At 44.3% G+C, this 17,485-nt stretch overlaps 1 protein-coding gene across 1 annotated transcript in view; it reads right to left on the reverse strand.

The window, feature by feature from the left end:
- The window catches only part of syn2b (synapsin IIb), a 122,970-nt gene that overhangs the window by 16,489 nt on the left and 88,996 nt on the right, over positions 1-17,485 (reverse strand). Inside the window, exon 9 of the mRNA XM_077202611.1 lies at positions 15,334-15,436. Coding sequence (XP_077058726.1) covers positions 15,334-15,436 — 103 coding nt within the window. The remainder of the gene's footprint in view (positions 1-15,333; positions 15,437-17,485) is intronic.

A 17,485-nucleotide genomic window follows, 5' to 3' on the forward strand; every position in this document is an offset into this window, starting at 1 on the left:
AATGAAAATGTTGGGCAATTGAAGACCATTTATTTAGAAAAACCTCTGCTTTCAGTTGTAATAATGCCGTTGTATGCTCCATGTTGTAAACATCCTGGATTCTTCCCCTCCATTGTGCAATCTCTTCAAGGTCAGCTGGCAGTATCCCTAGCACAAAGTATGATGGTTCAAGAGGTAAATCTATACAAAGACATTTTTTTATTTCTTTTTGTACTTTTTGCCACGATTCTGATATCCTTGGGCAGTCCCAAAATATATGGGTGTGATCTCCCACCAAGCCACAACCTCTCCAACAGCCGTCTGAATTATTGCTCCATTTTGATGTTATGAATGGAGTTCTAAAATATCTCTTTTTAATTTTCCATCCAAATTCCTTCCAATTAGGGCTACTGGTTACCCTGTGTCCTTGACTGCATGAAGTCTCCCACAGCTTGTCTGTAATTATTGTGTTCATTTCTAATTCTCATTTTTCTTTAATATCTAAATAATTTCCTTTAAATTCTTCTTGCAATATTTTCGTAAATATGTGAAATGAATTTTGACTTTACTTTTCCTTCTGTTATTGATATGAAGAAGCGCTCTATTTTTGTTGGTAGGGATCAGAGCCTTTCCCATTCTTGATGATTTTGGAGGTAATGTTTAATTTGTAAATACCTAAAGAAATCTTGGTTCGGTAAATCATATTTCTCTTTGAGTTGTTCAAATGATTTCAAGGCTGCTCCGTCAAAACAGTTGGTCCAAAACCACTAGACCCCTTTCTGTCCATTTCAGAAAACCCTTTTCCAGCCTAGCTGGGGAAAACTCACAATTATTTGCTATCCTTATACAGTAGCTCTGGAAATAGTCATGGGGAGTTGTAGTTTCTTCCTCACAATTGACCATATTTTTAAGGTGTTTTTACCCCATACATTAGTAATCTTCTTTTTCTCCCATATGTCTTGGTTTAGGAATGGAGTTGAATCTAATGGGAAATTTGGGCATTCACTCTGCTCCATTCCGACCCAAACAGTGTCAGTATCTTGGGACATCCACGCAATCATGGATCTCAGGTGGGCTGCCCAATAATATTTTTAAGGCTAGTCAAGTCCAGGCCTCCATTTTCCTTTGGGCAAAGTAGTCTTTTAAATTTAAGTCTGGGTCGCTTTCCTTGCCAAATAAATTTGGATAGCCATTTATCTAATATAGTAAAGGTGGAGGCAGGAACATATATAGGTAGTGATTGGAAGAGAAAGAGCAACCTTGGTAAAATGTTCATTCTTATAGTTTCTATTCTTCCCATCATGGAGAGTGGGAGAATTTCCCATCTAGTAAGGTCCATTTTTACGTTGACCAATAATTTCCCGTAATTGGCTTTAAAAAGTTTTGATAAGTCTGTCGTTATGATAATCCCCAAATATCTAAATCCTTGCGACCAGTGGAAATCAAGCCTTTCTAACAATTGGGTTGGCCAATGTCCAACTAGCATCATTGCCTCAGACTTCGATTGATTAATTTGATAACCAGAGAGTTCTCCATATTTTTTTAAGGTGTCTAGCAGTGCAGGGACAGAAAGAACTGGATCCCTTATATAGGTCAGGATATCGTCTGCATAAAGAAATACCTTGTGCTCCTTATTTCCCATGTCTTTTATGCCTTTTATTTCCTCATTCTGTCTTATAGATGCTGCCAGGGGTTCAATATTCATAGCAAAGAGCAGAGGACTAAGACAGTCCCCTTGCCTAACCCCCCTCTGTAGGTCAAAGAACTACAGCCGTGTACCCTGACGCGAGATTTTGGATGTCTGTACATAACTCTGACCCACTCTACAAATTTAGGGTGGAATCCCATTACTGATAGCGTTTTGTATAAAAAAATCCCAATTTACAGTGTAGAAAGCTTTCTGTGCATCAAAGCTTATTAACATTGATGTTTGTTTGTCTCTTTTAGCGCAAGTAATTATGTTTAGGGTTCTTCTTATATTGTTGGCACCCTGTCTATTAGGAATAAATCCGTTTGATCTGGCTTAATCAGAGTAGTAATATGTTTTTGAACTCTATGTACTAAAATACTTGTCAGTATTTTCTGATCATTGCATATCAGGCTGATGGGTCTATATCCTTCACAGAGTGTTGGGTCCTTTCCTTCTTTATGAATCACAGATATAATGGCCTGTAAACATGTCTCCGGAGGATTATTCTTAGAGAGAGAGTATCTAAACACCTTGGTTAGCACGGGCGCAATGTCATTTATGAAGCATTTGTAAAATTCTCCAGGAAGCCCATCGACTCCTGGAGATTTGTTGCTTTTCAATCTTTTTATAGCCTCTCTTATTTCTGTTTCTGTAATTGCTGTTATTATCTGTTGAGATGTTTCTTCTGCTAATGTGGGGAGATTTAAACCAGTAAGGAAAGTATCAGTATCCCTTCCTGATGTTTGTACTCTGGGTTCTTTGTATAAGTTTTGGTAGAATGATGCAAAGGCATCTGCTACCTCTTTGGGTTGAGATACTGTTCTACTCAGTGTAGGATGACAAACCTTGGACACAGTACGATTAGCTTGAGCTTTACGAAGTTGAAATGCTAGAAGGCGGCTAGCTTTATTCCCCATCTCGTAATATCTCTGTTTAGAAAATCTTAAAGCCCCTTCCGCTTTATATGACAGGAGTTTATCCAAGGCTTTTCTTGTCTCCTTAAGTTCTGTAGCAATGTTACTCATTCTTGTGGTTTTGTGTTGTGTAAAAGCTTTATTTTATTTTCCAGATTTAGTTGTTCCTTGAGTCGCTGTCTTTTTATTTTTGATGATATCTCTATTATTTTTCCTCTCATAACTGCTTTTGCTCCCTCCCACAGAATTGAAGGATCAACTTCACCATTATCATTATCACTTTTATGGTTTTGCTTAATTCTTTTACTTTTTCGGATTTATTCAGCAGTGATACGTTTAACCTCCAATATCTGAAAAAAGAGTGCATGCCTAGATCTACTTTCAGCACAATAGGTGCATGATCACTCAGGGTTATATGTTCATTGAAACAGTCTGTTACTTTATGTATGTATTGTTGAGGGAGACAGAAAAAAATCGATCCTTGAGTAACTATTGTGGACATTAGAGAAGAAACTGAAATCCTACCCTTTTAGGTTTCTTGCTCTCCATGGGTCAGTAAGACCCAGTTCGAACATAAAGTTATTTAAGGTTTTTGTTTTGGAGCACTGAGATCCCTTCTCCGTGGGTATCCTATCCAGCTTCCCATCCTGCACTGCATTAAAGTCCCCTCCTATTATTAATACCCCTTTTGCATTGCCTGCAATGATGTTAGCGATCTCTCTAAAGAACATTGGATCAAACTCGTTTGGGGCATATACATTTAGTATGGATACTTTGTTTCCTCCAGCAGTCCTAACCACCATGACATAACGACCTGATTTGTCCTGTATCACCTTCTCTGCATTAAAAGCCAAGTTCCCTTTCGTGGGAACTCCTACGTCTCGTCGGAGGAGTTTCCAACGAATTGGGATCACGCTAGGGAGACCAACTGCCTTCGAGTGAACTAAAACGAGCCAATAAACATTGGCATGCAAGATTTGCATTCCGCGCGCCGCCTACCAGTGCGGGTATAAAGCGGAAGCAAGCGCATAACCATTTGCTTTTTGCTTCGGAACGACCGGTTGTGTCCTCTGAGTGAATGAGTTTCAAGAAAGTGTTTTCTTTGTGCTCAGCGAGTCTGCTCTTTTTCTGGATCTCTCTGTGTTGGTGTGACGGCGCTTCAGTGATCTTCGCGAGCTCCCGGCTGCCGGTGGTGATTCACGCTATCTACATCTTTCAAAAGAGCTGTTTTCACAGCTGGTATTTGGGTGAGTGCACACAGCGGGCTTGCAGTTTCCCCGCTGTGTTGCCGGGTTGATCCCTGCGTGCTTCAGCACAATAAGAGAGCATTCTCTAAAAGAGTAACACGGGTGAAGATCGCGTCCTTTTCAGGATGACGTTTCATCCGTGTGTTTATGGATGCGGTCGATATCTGCCACCGGTTGATGATCACGATCACTGTCTCTCGTGCTTGGGCCTCGCGCACGCTGAGGCAGCGTTCGTGAACGAGTCATGTTCTCACTGCGGGAACATGACCGTCGCGATGCTTAGATCGAGACTAAGATCCCTCAAACGAGGGGGAGTCCCTTTGGAGATTCCCCGATCTAGTCCTTCTTCTGGTTCACTTCAGAAGAAGGCTACTTCGGCTAAGACCATTGGTGGTCTGAGGGTTACAGTGAGGAATGTCCAGCCGGGTGAAAGACCCCGCAGGCTCCTCACTCCTCCGCATCGCTGCCATTGGAGCCTCCGGAGGAGCGCACTGGGCCATCTAGTGTGGTCCCAGTCGTTTCCTTCGGGGCTCTGCCGGAGGACCAGATGTCGATCGCTGCATCGGAGGGAGAGTGGTCATCTTCTGGAGATGACGACCTGACTGCGTTGCCTTCTGGTGTGGTAGCGTTAGCCGAGCCGGATCCGGAAATGGCCGCTATGCTTTCCCGGGCGGCTGCGAGTGTCGGGCTCGAGTGGAACCCTCCACCGCGTCCCAAACCCTCGCGGCTCGACGATTGGTATCTCGGGGCGGCTCGTGCTGGTTCTCAGCGCCCCGCCCCGGTTCCTTTCTTTCCGGAAGTGCATGACGAGGTGACGAGGTCGTGGATGGCCCCTCTGGCGGCCAGACACAGATCGACTCCCTCCTCCTCCCTCACCACTCTCGATGGCGGGGCTTTGAAGAGATACGTGGACATCCCCTCAGTGGAACGGTCAGTAGCGATGCAGTTGTGTCCTAAGACTGCGTCCACCTGGCGGGGTACCCCCACGCTCCCCTCCCGCGCCTGTAGGTTCTCTTCCAGTCTGACTGGAAAGGCCTACAGCGCCTGCGGAGAAGCTGCTTCTGCCCTGTATGCCATGGCGCTTCTCCAGGTCCACCAGGCCAAAGCGCTCTCTGACATGCAGGAGGGTGGTACCGACCCAGGGGTGCTCCAAGAGCTGCGTACGGTGACGGACCTCACCCTCCGGGCGACGAAAGTCACTGCACGTTCCCTGGGTCGGGCGATGTCAACGCTGGTGGTCCAGGAGCGACACCTCTGGCTCACCCTTGCCGATATGCGTGAGTCGGACAAGTCCAGGTTCCTGAACTCGCCCATATCCCAGGGTGGCCTCTTCGGTGACGCAGTGGAGAGCTATGCCCAACAGTTCTCCGCCGCCCAGAAGCAGTCGGAGGTTATCAAGAACATCATGCCTTGGAGACGGCCTGCTGCTGCCCCGTCCCCTGCGCCTCCGGCTGCTCGTCGCCGAGGGCGCCCTCCTGCCGCCGCCTCCGCCCCTGCCCAGCCTAGGCAGCAGCACCCTAGGCAGCAGGGTGCCGGCCGCAAGTGAGCTGCCCAGCCCGCTCGTGAGTTGTCTAAACCTCCCGGGAAGAGGAGAGGCAAGCGACCCTGAGACGGGCGACCCAGAGGATGCAGTGGCTGCTTATCGGGAGGGAACCTCTGTTCCTCTCCTTCCTCCGGAGGAGGGCCGGGCGGAGAATCTTTTTTTTCCTTTTCTTTCTGTTCTGCCGATGACCATGTGGTCGGACGCCAGTGTCGCCGCTACGGCCTCGTCGCTCTCGTCTCCCGCTCGACAAGGAGGTGCGGAAATCGGGATACGACGCCTCCGGGCCTCCCTCCCCGTTTCCCCTCCTTCCTTCGCCTCGGGACAGCCAGCAGCTGAACGCCTCCGGGCCTTCCCTGTTGCCTGCCCCCCGGTGGAAGCAGGTAGGTGTTGCCCCGCACACCCAGACCCCTCTCTCGGCCGCAGTAATGCCTCCGGAGTCCGGTCCCTGCCTTTCACCTTGCTGCCCCTCCGCGGGTACGCCGGTGGTTCGCGTGGGCTCGTTGGTACGGTGTGTCGAAGCCTGGCTAGCGCTTCCGAGACCGTCCCGATGGCTCATTCGTACCATTCGGCTCGGCTATGCAATTCAGTTTGCCCGCCGGCCTCCCAGGTTCAGGGGCATCCGCTTCACCAGTGTGCGAAGTGTCGATGCCCCTGTTTTGAGGAAGGAGATCGATGTCCTGCTGGCGAAGGACGCGATCGAGCCGGTCCCTCCAGCCGAGATGAGGTCTGGGTTCTACAGCCCTTACTTCATTGTACCCAAGAAAGCCGGTGGGTTACGGCCGATCCTGGACCTGCGAGTTTTGAATCCGGCCCTACACAAGCTCCCGTTCAAATTGCTCACGCAGAAACGCATTTTCAAATGCATCCGTCCCCAGGATTGGTTTCCAGCGATCGACCTGAAGGACGCGTACTTTCATGTCTCGATTCTTCCTCGTCACAGACCGTTTCTTCGGTTTGCGTTCGAGGGTCGAGCATATCAGTACAAGGCCCTTCGGCTTGGCCCTGTCACCCCGTGTCTTCACGAAAGTCGTGGAGGCGGCCATTGTTCCCATGAGAGAACATGGCGTTCGCGTTCTCAACTATCTCGGGCGACTGGCTTATAATTGCTCACTCGCGAGATCTGTTGTGCGAACACAGGGACTTTGTGCTCCAGCACCTCAGCCGATTGGGACTTCAGGTCAACTGGGACAAGAGCAAACTCTGCCCCACGCAGAGGATCTCTTATCTAGGTATGGAGTTGGACTCGGTCAGTCAGACTGCGCGCCTCACTGAGGAGCGCGTCCAGTCAGTGCTCAATTGCCTCAAGTCTTTTCCAGACAAGTCTGCGGTCCAACTGAAACAGTTTCAGAGGCTCCTGGGGCATATGGCAGCCGTAGCCGCAGTAACGCCGCTCGGCCTGCTTCATATGAGACCGCTTCAGCGCTGGCTTCACGATCGAGTCCCGAGATGGGCGTGGCAGAGCGGCAGGTTCCGTGTCAACATTACCCCGCACTGTCGCCAAACCTTCATTCCTTGGTCGGACCCTGTGTTTCTACGGGCTGGAGTTCCCTTAGTCCAGGTGTCCAGGCATGCTGTGGTTTTCACAGATGCCTCTGCCAACGGGTGGGGGGCCACGTACAACGGGCATGCAGTTTCAGGTCTGTGGACGGGGCCTCAACTGCATTGGCACATCAACTGCCTAGAGTTGCAAGTAGTACCCTTAGCCTTGTGCCACCTCAAGGGGTTGCTTCTACACAAGCATGTACTGGTCCGTACGGACAGCACTGTGACCGTTGCGTACATCAACCGTCAAGGTGGTCTACGCTCCCGTCATATGTCGCGACTCGCCCGCCATCTCCTCCTATGGAGTCAGAAGCATCTGAGGTCGCTCAGATCGTGCCTTGAGTTCGGGCCGGGCTTTTCTCATGTTGTTCTGAGACCCTGGCTCGGATATGTGCCCAAGGTTCCTACCACTCCATTTGTAGATCAGGTAGTGAACCTGCAAGTGCTGCCCCCCAGAGGAGGCAGACCCAGCCCTTGCTTTTCTCTGTCCCGTCCGCGCCCTACATTGTTACGTGGACAGAACGCAAAGTTTCAGGACCTCAGATCAGCTCTTTGTCTGTTACGGAGGCCAGCAGAAGGGAAAGGCTGTCTCCAAGCAGAGGTTAGCCCACTGGCTAGTGGATGCTATCATCCAGGCTTATGCTTCCCAGGACGTGCCTTGCCCACCTAGGTTGAGGGCACACTCTACTAGGATGTTGCCTCCTCCTGGGCTTTGGCGCAAGGCGCCTCGCTGACAGACATCTGTAGAGCTGCGGGCTGGGCGACACCTAACACATTCGCTAGATTCTATAGCCTACGTGTTGAACCTGTTTCCTCCCGTGTACTCGCTACGGCCAGTAACGTGACGAATTAGGTTATGTCGGCTTGCTACGCCATTCCCGCCTCTCGGCCGGATACGTGCGTCTTGTTACTCCGTTGGTTCCCCAACATACGGCTAACCTCGTGAGTTACTCCATAAACCCTTCAGCACTAGGCGAGGCGGATCGCCCGGCGCTAGGTCTATTACCTCTCTTAGAAGTTGTGTGTAGACCGGGTGGCCTACAGTGGTCCCTTCGGCGACCCATTTTCTCCACGATCCAGCTACCTCCGGGCTAGCATCGTGTCTTTCCCTCGACAGACCATTCTGTCCTCCTTGCTGAGTATGCTCCCACTCCTTGGGCTGGGACAACCTCAAGGACTGCCATGTGTTTCACTACCCCATGGGTTAGTACACATGTGTATTCCAGTGCCTCCTTTCGGGCGGGCTTGGGCTTCCGCAGCGTTCCCTCTCACAGGTTGGGCATGCTTTCCCAGTGTTATCCATATCCACTGAGAGGGTCTTACATAAACAGCAGTGTGATTTCCTAGCTAGCTCCCGCCAAAGACGATAAGAAACTGCCCCGGCGGGTAGCTTAGCTGGGCGCTGGAAGGGGCCAGCACCATGGCATTTTGTTAGGGATCCCAATTCGTTGGAAACTCCTCCGTCTCGTCCCCATGCTGCTGTACCTTCCAACGAATTAACTGGGAGGACTGGACACTGTCCGGCTCCTCAGCGAAAAGCAAATGTGTATGCGTTTGCTTCCGCTTTATACCCGCACTGGTAGGCGGCGCGCGGAATGCGAATCTTGCATGCCAATGTTTATTGGCTCGTTTCAGTTCACTCGAAGGCAGTTGGTCTCCCTAGCGTGATCCCAATTCATTGGAAACTCCTCCAACGAGACGTCTCCGTTCCCTACTCAGGGAACGAGGGTTACATACGTAACCGAGACGTTTTTGTTGATTAAAATAGCCACCCCTCTTTTTTTCCCATTTGAGGCACTATATACTAAATTAACCCATTCCCTTCTTAGTTTTATATGCTCATTCTCTGATAAGTGGGTTTCTTGTAATAATGCAATTGAGCATTGTATTTTTTTGAGCTGACTGAATATTTTCTTCCTTTTGATAGGATGGTTTAATCAATGAACATTATAACTCACTACAATCAGTTTATCCATGGGGATAACAGTATCCCATGATTTTAACCTTTATATTAGACATTACTTTTCCCAATGTAGACCAATACCCGTGTTTACAAAGCATCTTATGTGACTGTTTAATAGTAAGAATAACATATAGCTTCCACCATTGTGGAGAACAAGAACTCACAAATAGAACAAGAAAGAAATAAACAACTTCCAAACACCGACTGTTCTAACAAGCATAAACTCAGTCTCAACAAGGACAGGGAGTTGTGACCGATCTCTCTTGGGAGGTGCACACAGTGCTGTTGCAACTATCATATAGCTCAGGCGGGGATTTATGGGTGGGCCTGGGTGGGCACATGCCCACCCAGATTGACAGGTGGCCCACCCAATCAGATTTAAAATTTTAGATTTCAGATTTTATTTTTTTATTTAAAAAAAAAAAAAACAATTAATTAATTACTTATTTATTTAATTATAATAGTTTCTTGAGGACATTTAAATTTTAAAATATGTACAGTTGCTATGAAAAATAGCTACAAAAGTTGATATGTCGGCATATCATGTGTCAGTTCAGTTACGCTATCACGCAGCGTTAGCACCGACAGTTGGCAGTTACGTGCACCTTTAGAAAGTAGCGGGAACCGACCTCGGCTGTCAGAAGCAATGAGGATTTAAGGGCCCTGTGGAACTGCATCATTGACCGACAGATAACAGAGTTAAACTGCAGGTTTAAAGATGACACCTACGGTGTAATGAGAGCCTCGGCCTCTTTCACACCTGGATCTACCACTTTTGGAGTGAAAAACATTTTAAATGATCCGTGTGCTTTGTATGGCATTGACATTGCTGATGCTGAACATGCGGTATTCATCCAACACATCAGACTGAAAATGGATAAGGAGAACTTCCCCACATTAATGGAAGTACTGGATAGCTGCCCTGCCGACATTTTCCCCAACATCAATCGTTTGTTGAGGGCCATTATAACACTGCCTTTAACATCCTGGAGCGTAGAGAGACTTTTCTCCGCAACAAACAGGATCCAAACGCGCCTGAGATCATCAATGCTGACAGGACGCCTGAACAACTTGCCACTTCTGTCGTTTGAAAGAGAACTTATTGACAGTTCGGATTATGATGACATAATCAACGTTTTCAACTCAAAGCCCAGGAGACTCTGCCTGGTTTAGAGCTCAGGTAGGCTGCTGTACAGCACTGTGTTTTTTTATGCTGGCCCGCCGTGGCATTACTGCTTTTTCTGAAAGGATTATCTGATTCTGATACTAGGCTATTAAAACAAAGCCTATTCACGTTTAGTTTGGGTGTAGCAACTCTTTTAACGAATTTTATGCAATGTTAGATCTGTTGCTGTTTATTATTTTATGTGGGGCATCATCTGCCATGCTGTTATCTGTGTTATTCTGCGGGGGCGGCCCACTTTTTGTGTTGTAATGTTCACCGTCGTCTCCTGCTTTGGCATTTGTTACGTTTGGTGAATGCACTTCTGGCTCTGTTTCTTCGAAATAAAGCTGAGTATATTTCCATAGCATACCTGTTTTTCTGTCATGATTCCTTTTAAATACTGAGTCAGCTCGTTCTCCTGTGAATTTTTTTCTGCACGAGTCAGCCACAGCACGCTCTCCGTGCGCGCACTGACTTACCGTTGTGATAGTCTACATGCGCCATGCGAGTTGAGTGTAATGACAGATAGATGACCTTATGGTTTAAAGCAGGCGGGAGGGCTGACTGACATGAGTACAAGGAATAGTCCTATTTAAATTCACTACCGATCTGCTATAGCTGACATATTAATCAGGCGTGAATAAGCTTAAAAAACCGAGGCCCCTCCATATATTCACCAGACCCACCTATTAATGACAGTCTGTATCCGCCACTGATATAGCTTACGTGTAATAAGTTGCCTGTAATATGGAACGTCGACGGAAAACAAAAAAACAAAACAAAAAAACAAATGTATATATATATCATAAAAAAATTAATAAAAAAAGTAAAAGAGAGAAAAAAATAGAAACATCTCTACTGAGGAGAACCCGTCCTGTCATGATTCTGCCTTAGTATCCTTGATTTTCCTAGTCGTGAGGCAGGATCATGACAGAGTCATGTTTTGTGTACAAGCGCATGGCCAATTGTTTGGACCATGTGCTTGTGTTGTCTCGTTATGTTACCCCGCCCCCTTGTTATCCTCGTCTCGTCATTATTGTCTAGTCTGTTTCACCTGTCCTTGTCTAGTCAGCTTCACCTGTCTTTGTCATTAGTGTCTCCCTATTTAATCCCCTTGTGTTTGCTGTCCTGTGTCGGTACATTGTCTAACTTTGCGTGTTAATCCCTGTGAGTATATTGTCTGAAGACCTGTTTAATCAGTATTGTGAGTTCGTTTCCTGTCAAGTCAGAGTCTTTGTTTGTCATCGTGTCTTAGTCTTGTTATACTCTGCTCCAGTCCTGTTTTACCCCCTCGTGGGTTTTGTTTTCTGTTTTGGTCCAAAATAAATCATTTGAGTGTCATCTGCTGTCTGCGCCTGGGTTCTCCTTCCATCTTCATGACACGTCCTCTCTTATTAGTTATCTTAAAATAATAAAACTAGCCAAACATGTGTTACAGGGTAACTTAAATCGTTTTATAAATCACTACTTACTCACTGTTCAGAAATGTTTCATTTGTTCATCGATGGCCACCATGGAGAATGCTCTTCAAGTCCGCGTTGGTCATTGAATTCAGCTGTTTGACGTTGAAGCCTCGGTCCATTTGTTTTTCAAAAGTTCCACCTGTAGTGTCTCTCGTTCGTTCAATTGAACCTGGATACCCAGCTCTCCGAGCGTTGTGGCCGCGTCTGCGAGGATCGTGAAGGACTTCGTTCCAGATTTCAAGTGAATTTTCAGCTTGGCAGGAAATGGCGATTGAACTTTGATGTTCTTCTCCTTAAGCAATTTCATCACGTCTCTTACTTGGTTGCGTTTCTTCTGGAGGTCTGACATGTAGTCCTGGTCAAAGAAAATCCTCTGTCCGTTATATGCAGGGGCTTGGTAGTGGGGGGAAAAGTGGACCTGACTACCCAGAGCCCCGTCTAGGGAGAGGGCCCTTTGAAACCCCCCCTCCAAATGGTTTAGTCCGTGTCCGCCCATAGACGGCAGCCGGTGGCAAACAAGTAACGCAGTGAGTCTAGAGCCTGGGAGACTGATCATGCTGCGCAAAAAGCCCAAATCGGGCTTTCAAAAAAAGAAAGACAGGAAGGAAAAAGGAAGGAGGCAGAATGAGGGGAAGCAGCTGATGACTGCTTTCTTTCCAAAAGGTGAACTGAGTTTGCTTGTTATGCACCTACATCCAATTAAAGTTAACATAGTCAATTCCAGACAGCTTCTGCTAATGTATGTATGTATGCTAATGTTAAATCTTTAGCTTAGTTTGTCAACCAGGCTGCTTAAGTAAATTATGGGCCAGGCCAGCTAACGTCAGGTTGCCAACATTAACCAGTTTCAGAAACAACCAGTGGTTCTTCTGACACACCAGCAGTAGCAGCACTGGCCAGTCCTGGCTGCTGTTCTGGAGATGAGGCTGAGACTGAGAGCAGAAATGAGGAAAGACAAGGTGAGATCATTGCTCAAAGGGCGAGCTCCCCCTTGCTTCCTAATTGTGAGTTGTTTACCTTAAATAAGTAAGCCTTTTGATTCAATGTGTGTGCTATTGCCTAGTGCTATTGGAGTGGTGGAAATAGTGGCAGCACAGTGTAAAGTAACTAGCCCTACTATTGCTTATAATGTGTGATATATTCTCAAACTCCTTAATAAATTATCTGCCTATATTTCTGCACATGTCGATGTGCCTACCAATATCCCTGTGTTCTCAGGTGCACACAGGTAATATTGATTTGAGCAATAAAGCAAATTATCATTTTTGTTTGGTGAAAAGCCCTAGCATTGCAGCACAGTGCTGTGCTTAAAAGCTATAGTCAATGCTCAATAAATTCATGATGTTATCAAAGCCAATGAACAGGGTTCCAAAATTCTGGGAATTTTCAAAGTTGGAAAATTTCCATGGGAGTTAACAGGAATATAAGGGAATTAATGGGAATTTACAAAACTGAAAGGTTATTCCTTTAACAGGGAACTTAAATATAGTTGAGGAAAATATATTGTAGCATAATCTTGGCTAAAACAAGCAGATTTAATGCAGCACACTTAAATATCTCTGCGATTAAATCACATGCACACTGCAGGGCACTGAGGCCACGCCCCCTACATGCACTGTGCATTACTCCATCACATGCACTGATGATTTATTTAACCCTGGAGTACTGAGAGTTTACTATTTAAAAAAATAATTTTTGATATTTGTTTATTAAAATTGGTAAAAAAACTACCTGAGATCAACAATGGGCCAGGATAGACTAAACAGCCTCGCCATTCTGTCAATTGAAAGCCAATTGGGCAAACAGTTGGACTTTACAGATCTCATCACTGATTTCGCAAACAAAAAGACTCGTCAGTGGGGATTTACTGGGATGTAGATTACATCTCATTTGACTATTATTTTTTATAATTGACCTTTTTTTTCCATTATGGCAGGCTTAGCTTATTTGATTGGTTTCTGAGGGTACAGTTGTCTCTCGTGTTCTCCTGTTCAAAAATAAATGTTTTTCATTTAAAACTTGCATCAGTATCATGGATCAAAATGTTAGTACACAAACCCGATGTAGCCTAAAGCCCAATTTGTACTTCTGCGTCGAACTCACACCGTAACTACGTCGTAGGCTGTGTGTAGCGCGCGTATCCTTCGGCGTACCCTGACGTGCACCTCTCCAAAAATGTAACAATGCGTCAATTCTACGCGGATGCAAGCGCTGTGATTGGTCTGCTCAAACCGCTCCCTCGGGTTTCACATGCTCCCTCTGCGTGCGTCAACGCGGACAACGACGCAGAAGTATAAATTAAAACCAATGCGTAGTCTATGGCGTAGGGGCTACGGCGTAGGTCCGACGCAGAAGTATAAATCAGCCTTAAGGTTTTAAAGGTATTTGAGCACAAGTAGGCAAAATGCATCAATTCAGGTGGTGAATGAAAGAACCAATTATTACTATTATCTGATTTGATTATAGATTTAAACACTATTTATACTTGTTTATATTCAAATAATAAAAATAAAAAATTCATTCAAAATTGAATTTTCATTTTGCTAACCCGCATCATACAATGGCATGTGTAGGGTTTCCATGCTTCTTGGATTACCGTTTCTTTGATTCTGTAGTCCAGAAATCTAACGATAATGGATCTCGGGGGACTCGCTGCGTCTTTCGGTTTCATAGTCAGCGAGCGGTGTGCTCTCTCTATATTTAATTTGAGCTCTTCTGGTAATGTCAGCGAGGTTCCGATGAGATCCTTTACGAAACTCAGCATGTCTTTGTTGGTTTCTTCGTCTTCTTTCACGCCGTATATGCGGACGTTATTCCGTCTTGCTCTGGACTCTAGGTCTTCACATTTTGCAGACAAGCTGGGATCTCTTAGTAGCAAGTAATGAAGGGCTCGCTCGTTTCTTTGCGAATTACCTTCTGCATCACTCAGCCTCTGTTCGTATTCAGTCACACGCTGTTCTACTTTCGTCATCCTTTCGTCTACTTCGGCTAGTGCGGCTTCTTCTCTTGCTAAGGAGTCTTTAGTGTCTTTAGAGGCTTCAGCGTGCTCCTTTCTTAGTACTCGCAGCTCGGCGAGCACTGCCGCCATGTGCTCTTCTCCTCCCTCGTCCTTTAGGTTCGGTTGTTCTTCTTTTTTCGATGATTTACCTTTCTTATCTGTATCTTTTCGGTTGCAGGCCATTTCGATTGCTTATTGTGAGTATTTTTTTTCAGAAAATAAGGTTTATAATTAAGGTTTGGCTAGTTTTTACAAATTCTCCTCTGGGAGCTTAAAAATCAGGCTGCCGCCACAACCATGCTGTCACAGGAAGTCCAAACAATATATTTTTTTTTAGATTAGCTTATTATGATTGACATAGCCTTTGTGAACAATCGAGTCACTGCGGGGCGTCTGTACCATCGCATCCAGTCGGAGAGGAGCCAGTTTCACAAAGCTATTTTAGACCGGTCTATAGTGTTAGAAAAGTCTAAAATCTAAAATAATGCAAGTTAGACTGTTTCACAAAAATAAAGACTGACACACCATTGGACTGATTTCACATGTGCTTCCCGACATCATCAAGCAAAGCGCTGCCTTAGCATCAAACGACGCAGAGCGAGAGAGAACTGTCGCAATATCTGACTCAGATTCCAGACAATAGATTTGTCATGGATTTATGTGTTTTTTAGAAAACCTCACAAAACAAACAATCTCACTGTGGTAAAACGCCTCCTCGTACGACTATAATCCTTATAATACTGATTAAACACTTCAGTCTGGTGTTGAACTAAAACTCTCAGCTCACATGCAGTGATATCGAGGTCGATGAATGAACGCTCGCTCTCACCTCAGTGATATAATCCTTCCCATCTTTCCCATGGATGGCTTTAACAGCACAGATGTCGAGACCTCCGAAGACATCGGCACAGGCGTCCACCCACAGCTTATATCTACAGGACAGAAGAACACATATCTGTCTATTATATCTACAGGACAGAAGAACACATATCTATCTATTATATCTACAGGACAGAAGAACACACATCTATCTATTATATCTACAGGACAGAAGAACACACATCTATCTATTATATCTACAGGACAGAAGAACACATATCTATATATTATATCTACAGGACAGAAGAACACATATCTGTCTATTATATCTACAGGACAGAAGAACACATATCTATCTATTATATCTACAGGACAGAAGAACACATATCTGTCTATTATATCTACAGGACAGAAGAACACATATCTATCTATTATATCTACAGGACAGAAGAACACACATCTATCTATTATATCTACAGGACAGAAGAACACATATCTCTATTATATCTACAGGACAGAAGAACACATATATATCTATTATATCTACAGGACAAAAGAACAAACATCAGTCTATTATATCTACAGGACAGAAGAACACACATCTATCTATTATATCTACAGGACAGAAGAATACACATCTGTCTATTATATCTACAGGACAGAAGAACACACATCTGTCTATTATATCTACAGGAAAGAAGAAAACACATCTATCTATTATATCTACAGGACAGAAGAACACATATCTATCTATTATATCTACAGGAAAGAAGAAAACACATCTATCTATTATATCTACAGGACAGAAGAACACATATCTATCTATTATATCTACAGGACAGAAGAACACATATCTGTCTATTATATCTACAGGAAAGAAGAATACACATCTGTCTATTATATCTACAGGACAGAAGAACACATATCTATCTATTATATCTACAGGACAGAAAAACACATATCTATCTATTATATCTACAGGACAGAAGAACACACATCTATCTATTATATCTACAGGACAAAAGAACAAACATCAGTCTATTATATCTACAGGACAGAAGAACACACATCTATCTATTATATCTACAGGACAGAAGAATACACATCTGTCTATTATATCTACAGGACAGAAGAACACACATCTGTCTATTATATCTACAGGAAAGAAGAAAACACATCTATCTATTATATCTACAGGACAGAAGAACACACATCTATCTATTATATCTACAGGACAGAAGAACACATATCTATCTATTATATCTACAGGACAGAAAAACACATATCTGTCTATTATATCTACAGGAAAGAAGAACACACATCTATCTATTATATCTACAGGAAAGAAGAACACACATCTATCTATTATATCTACAGGACAGAAGAACATATCTATTTATTATAATTACAGGACAAAAAAACACATATCTGTCTATTATATCTATACGAAAGAAAAACACATATCTCTATTATATCTACAGGACAGAAAAACACATATCTATATTATATCTACAGGACAGAAGAACACACATCTATCTATTATATCTACAGGAAAGAAGAACACACATCTATCTATTATATCTACAGGACAGAAGAATACATATCTATCTATTATATCTACAGGACAGAAGAACACACATCTGTCTATTATATCTACAGGACAGAAGAATACATATCTATCTATTATATCTACAGGACAGAATAATACACATATATCTATTATATCTACAGGACAGAAGAATACACATCTATCTATTATATCTACAGGACAGAAGAACACATATCTATCTATTATATCTACAGGACAGAAGAACACATATCTATCTATTATATCTACAGGACAGAATAATACACATATATCTATTATATCTACAGGACAGAAAAACACATATCTATATTATATCTACAGGACAGAAGAACACACATCTATCTATTATATCTACAGGACAGAAAAACACATATCTATATTATATCTACAGGACAGAAGAACACACATCTATCTATTATATCTACAGGACAGAAGAACACACATCTGTCTATTATATCTACAGGACAGAAGAATACATATCTATCTATTATATCTACAGGACAGAATAATACACATATATCTATTATATCTACAGGACAGAAGAATACACATCTATCTATTATATCTACAGGAC

Source organism: Siphateles boraxobius, unplaced genomic scaffold, assembly GCF_051911475.1.
Source record: "Siphateles boraxobius isolate OS27281-9 unplaced genomic scaffold, OSU_SipBor_1 5, whole genome shotgun sequence".
Taxonomy (NCBI): domain Eukaryota; kingdom Metazoa; phylum Chordata; class Actinopteri; order Cypriniformes; family Leuciscidae; genus Siphateles; species Siphateles boraxobius.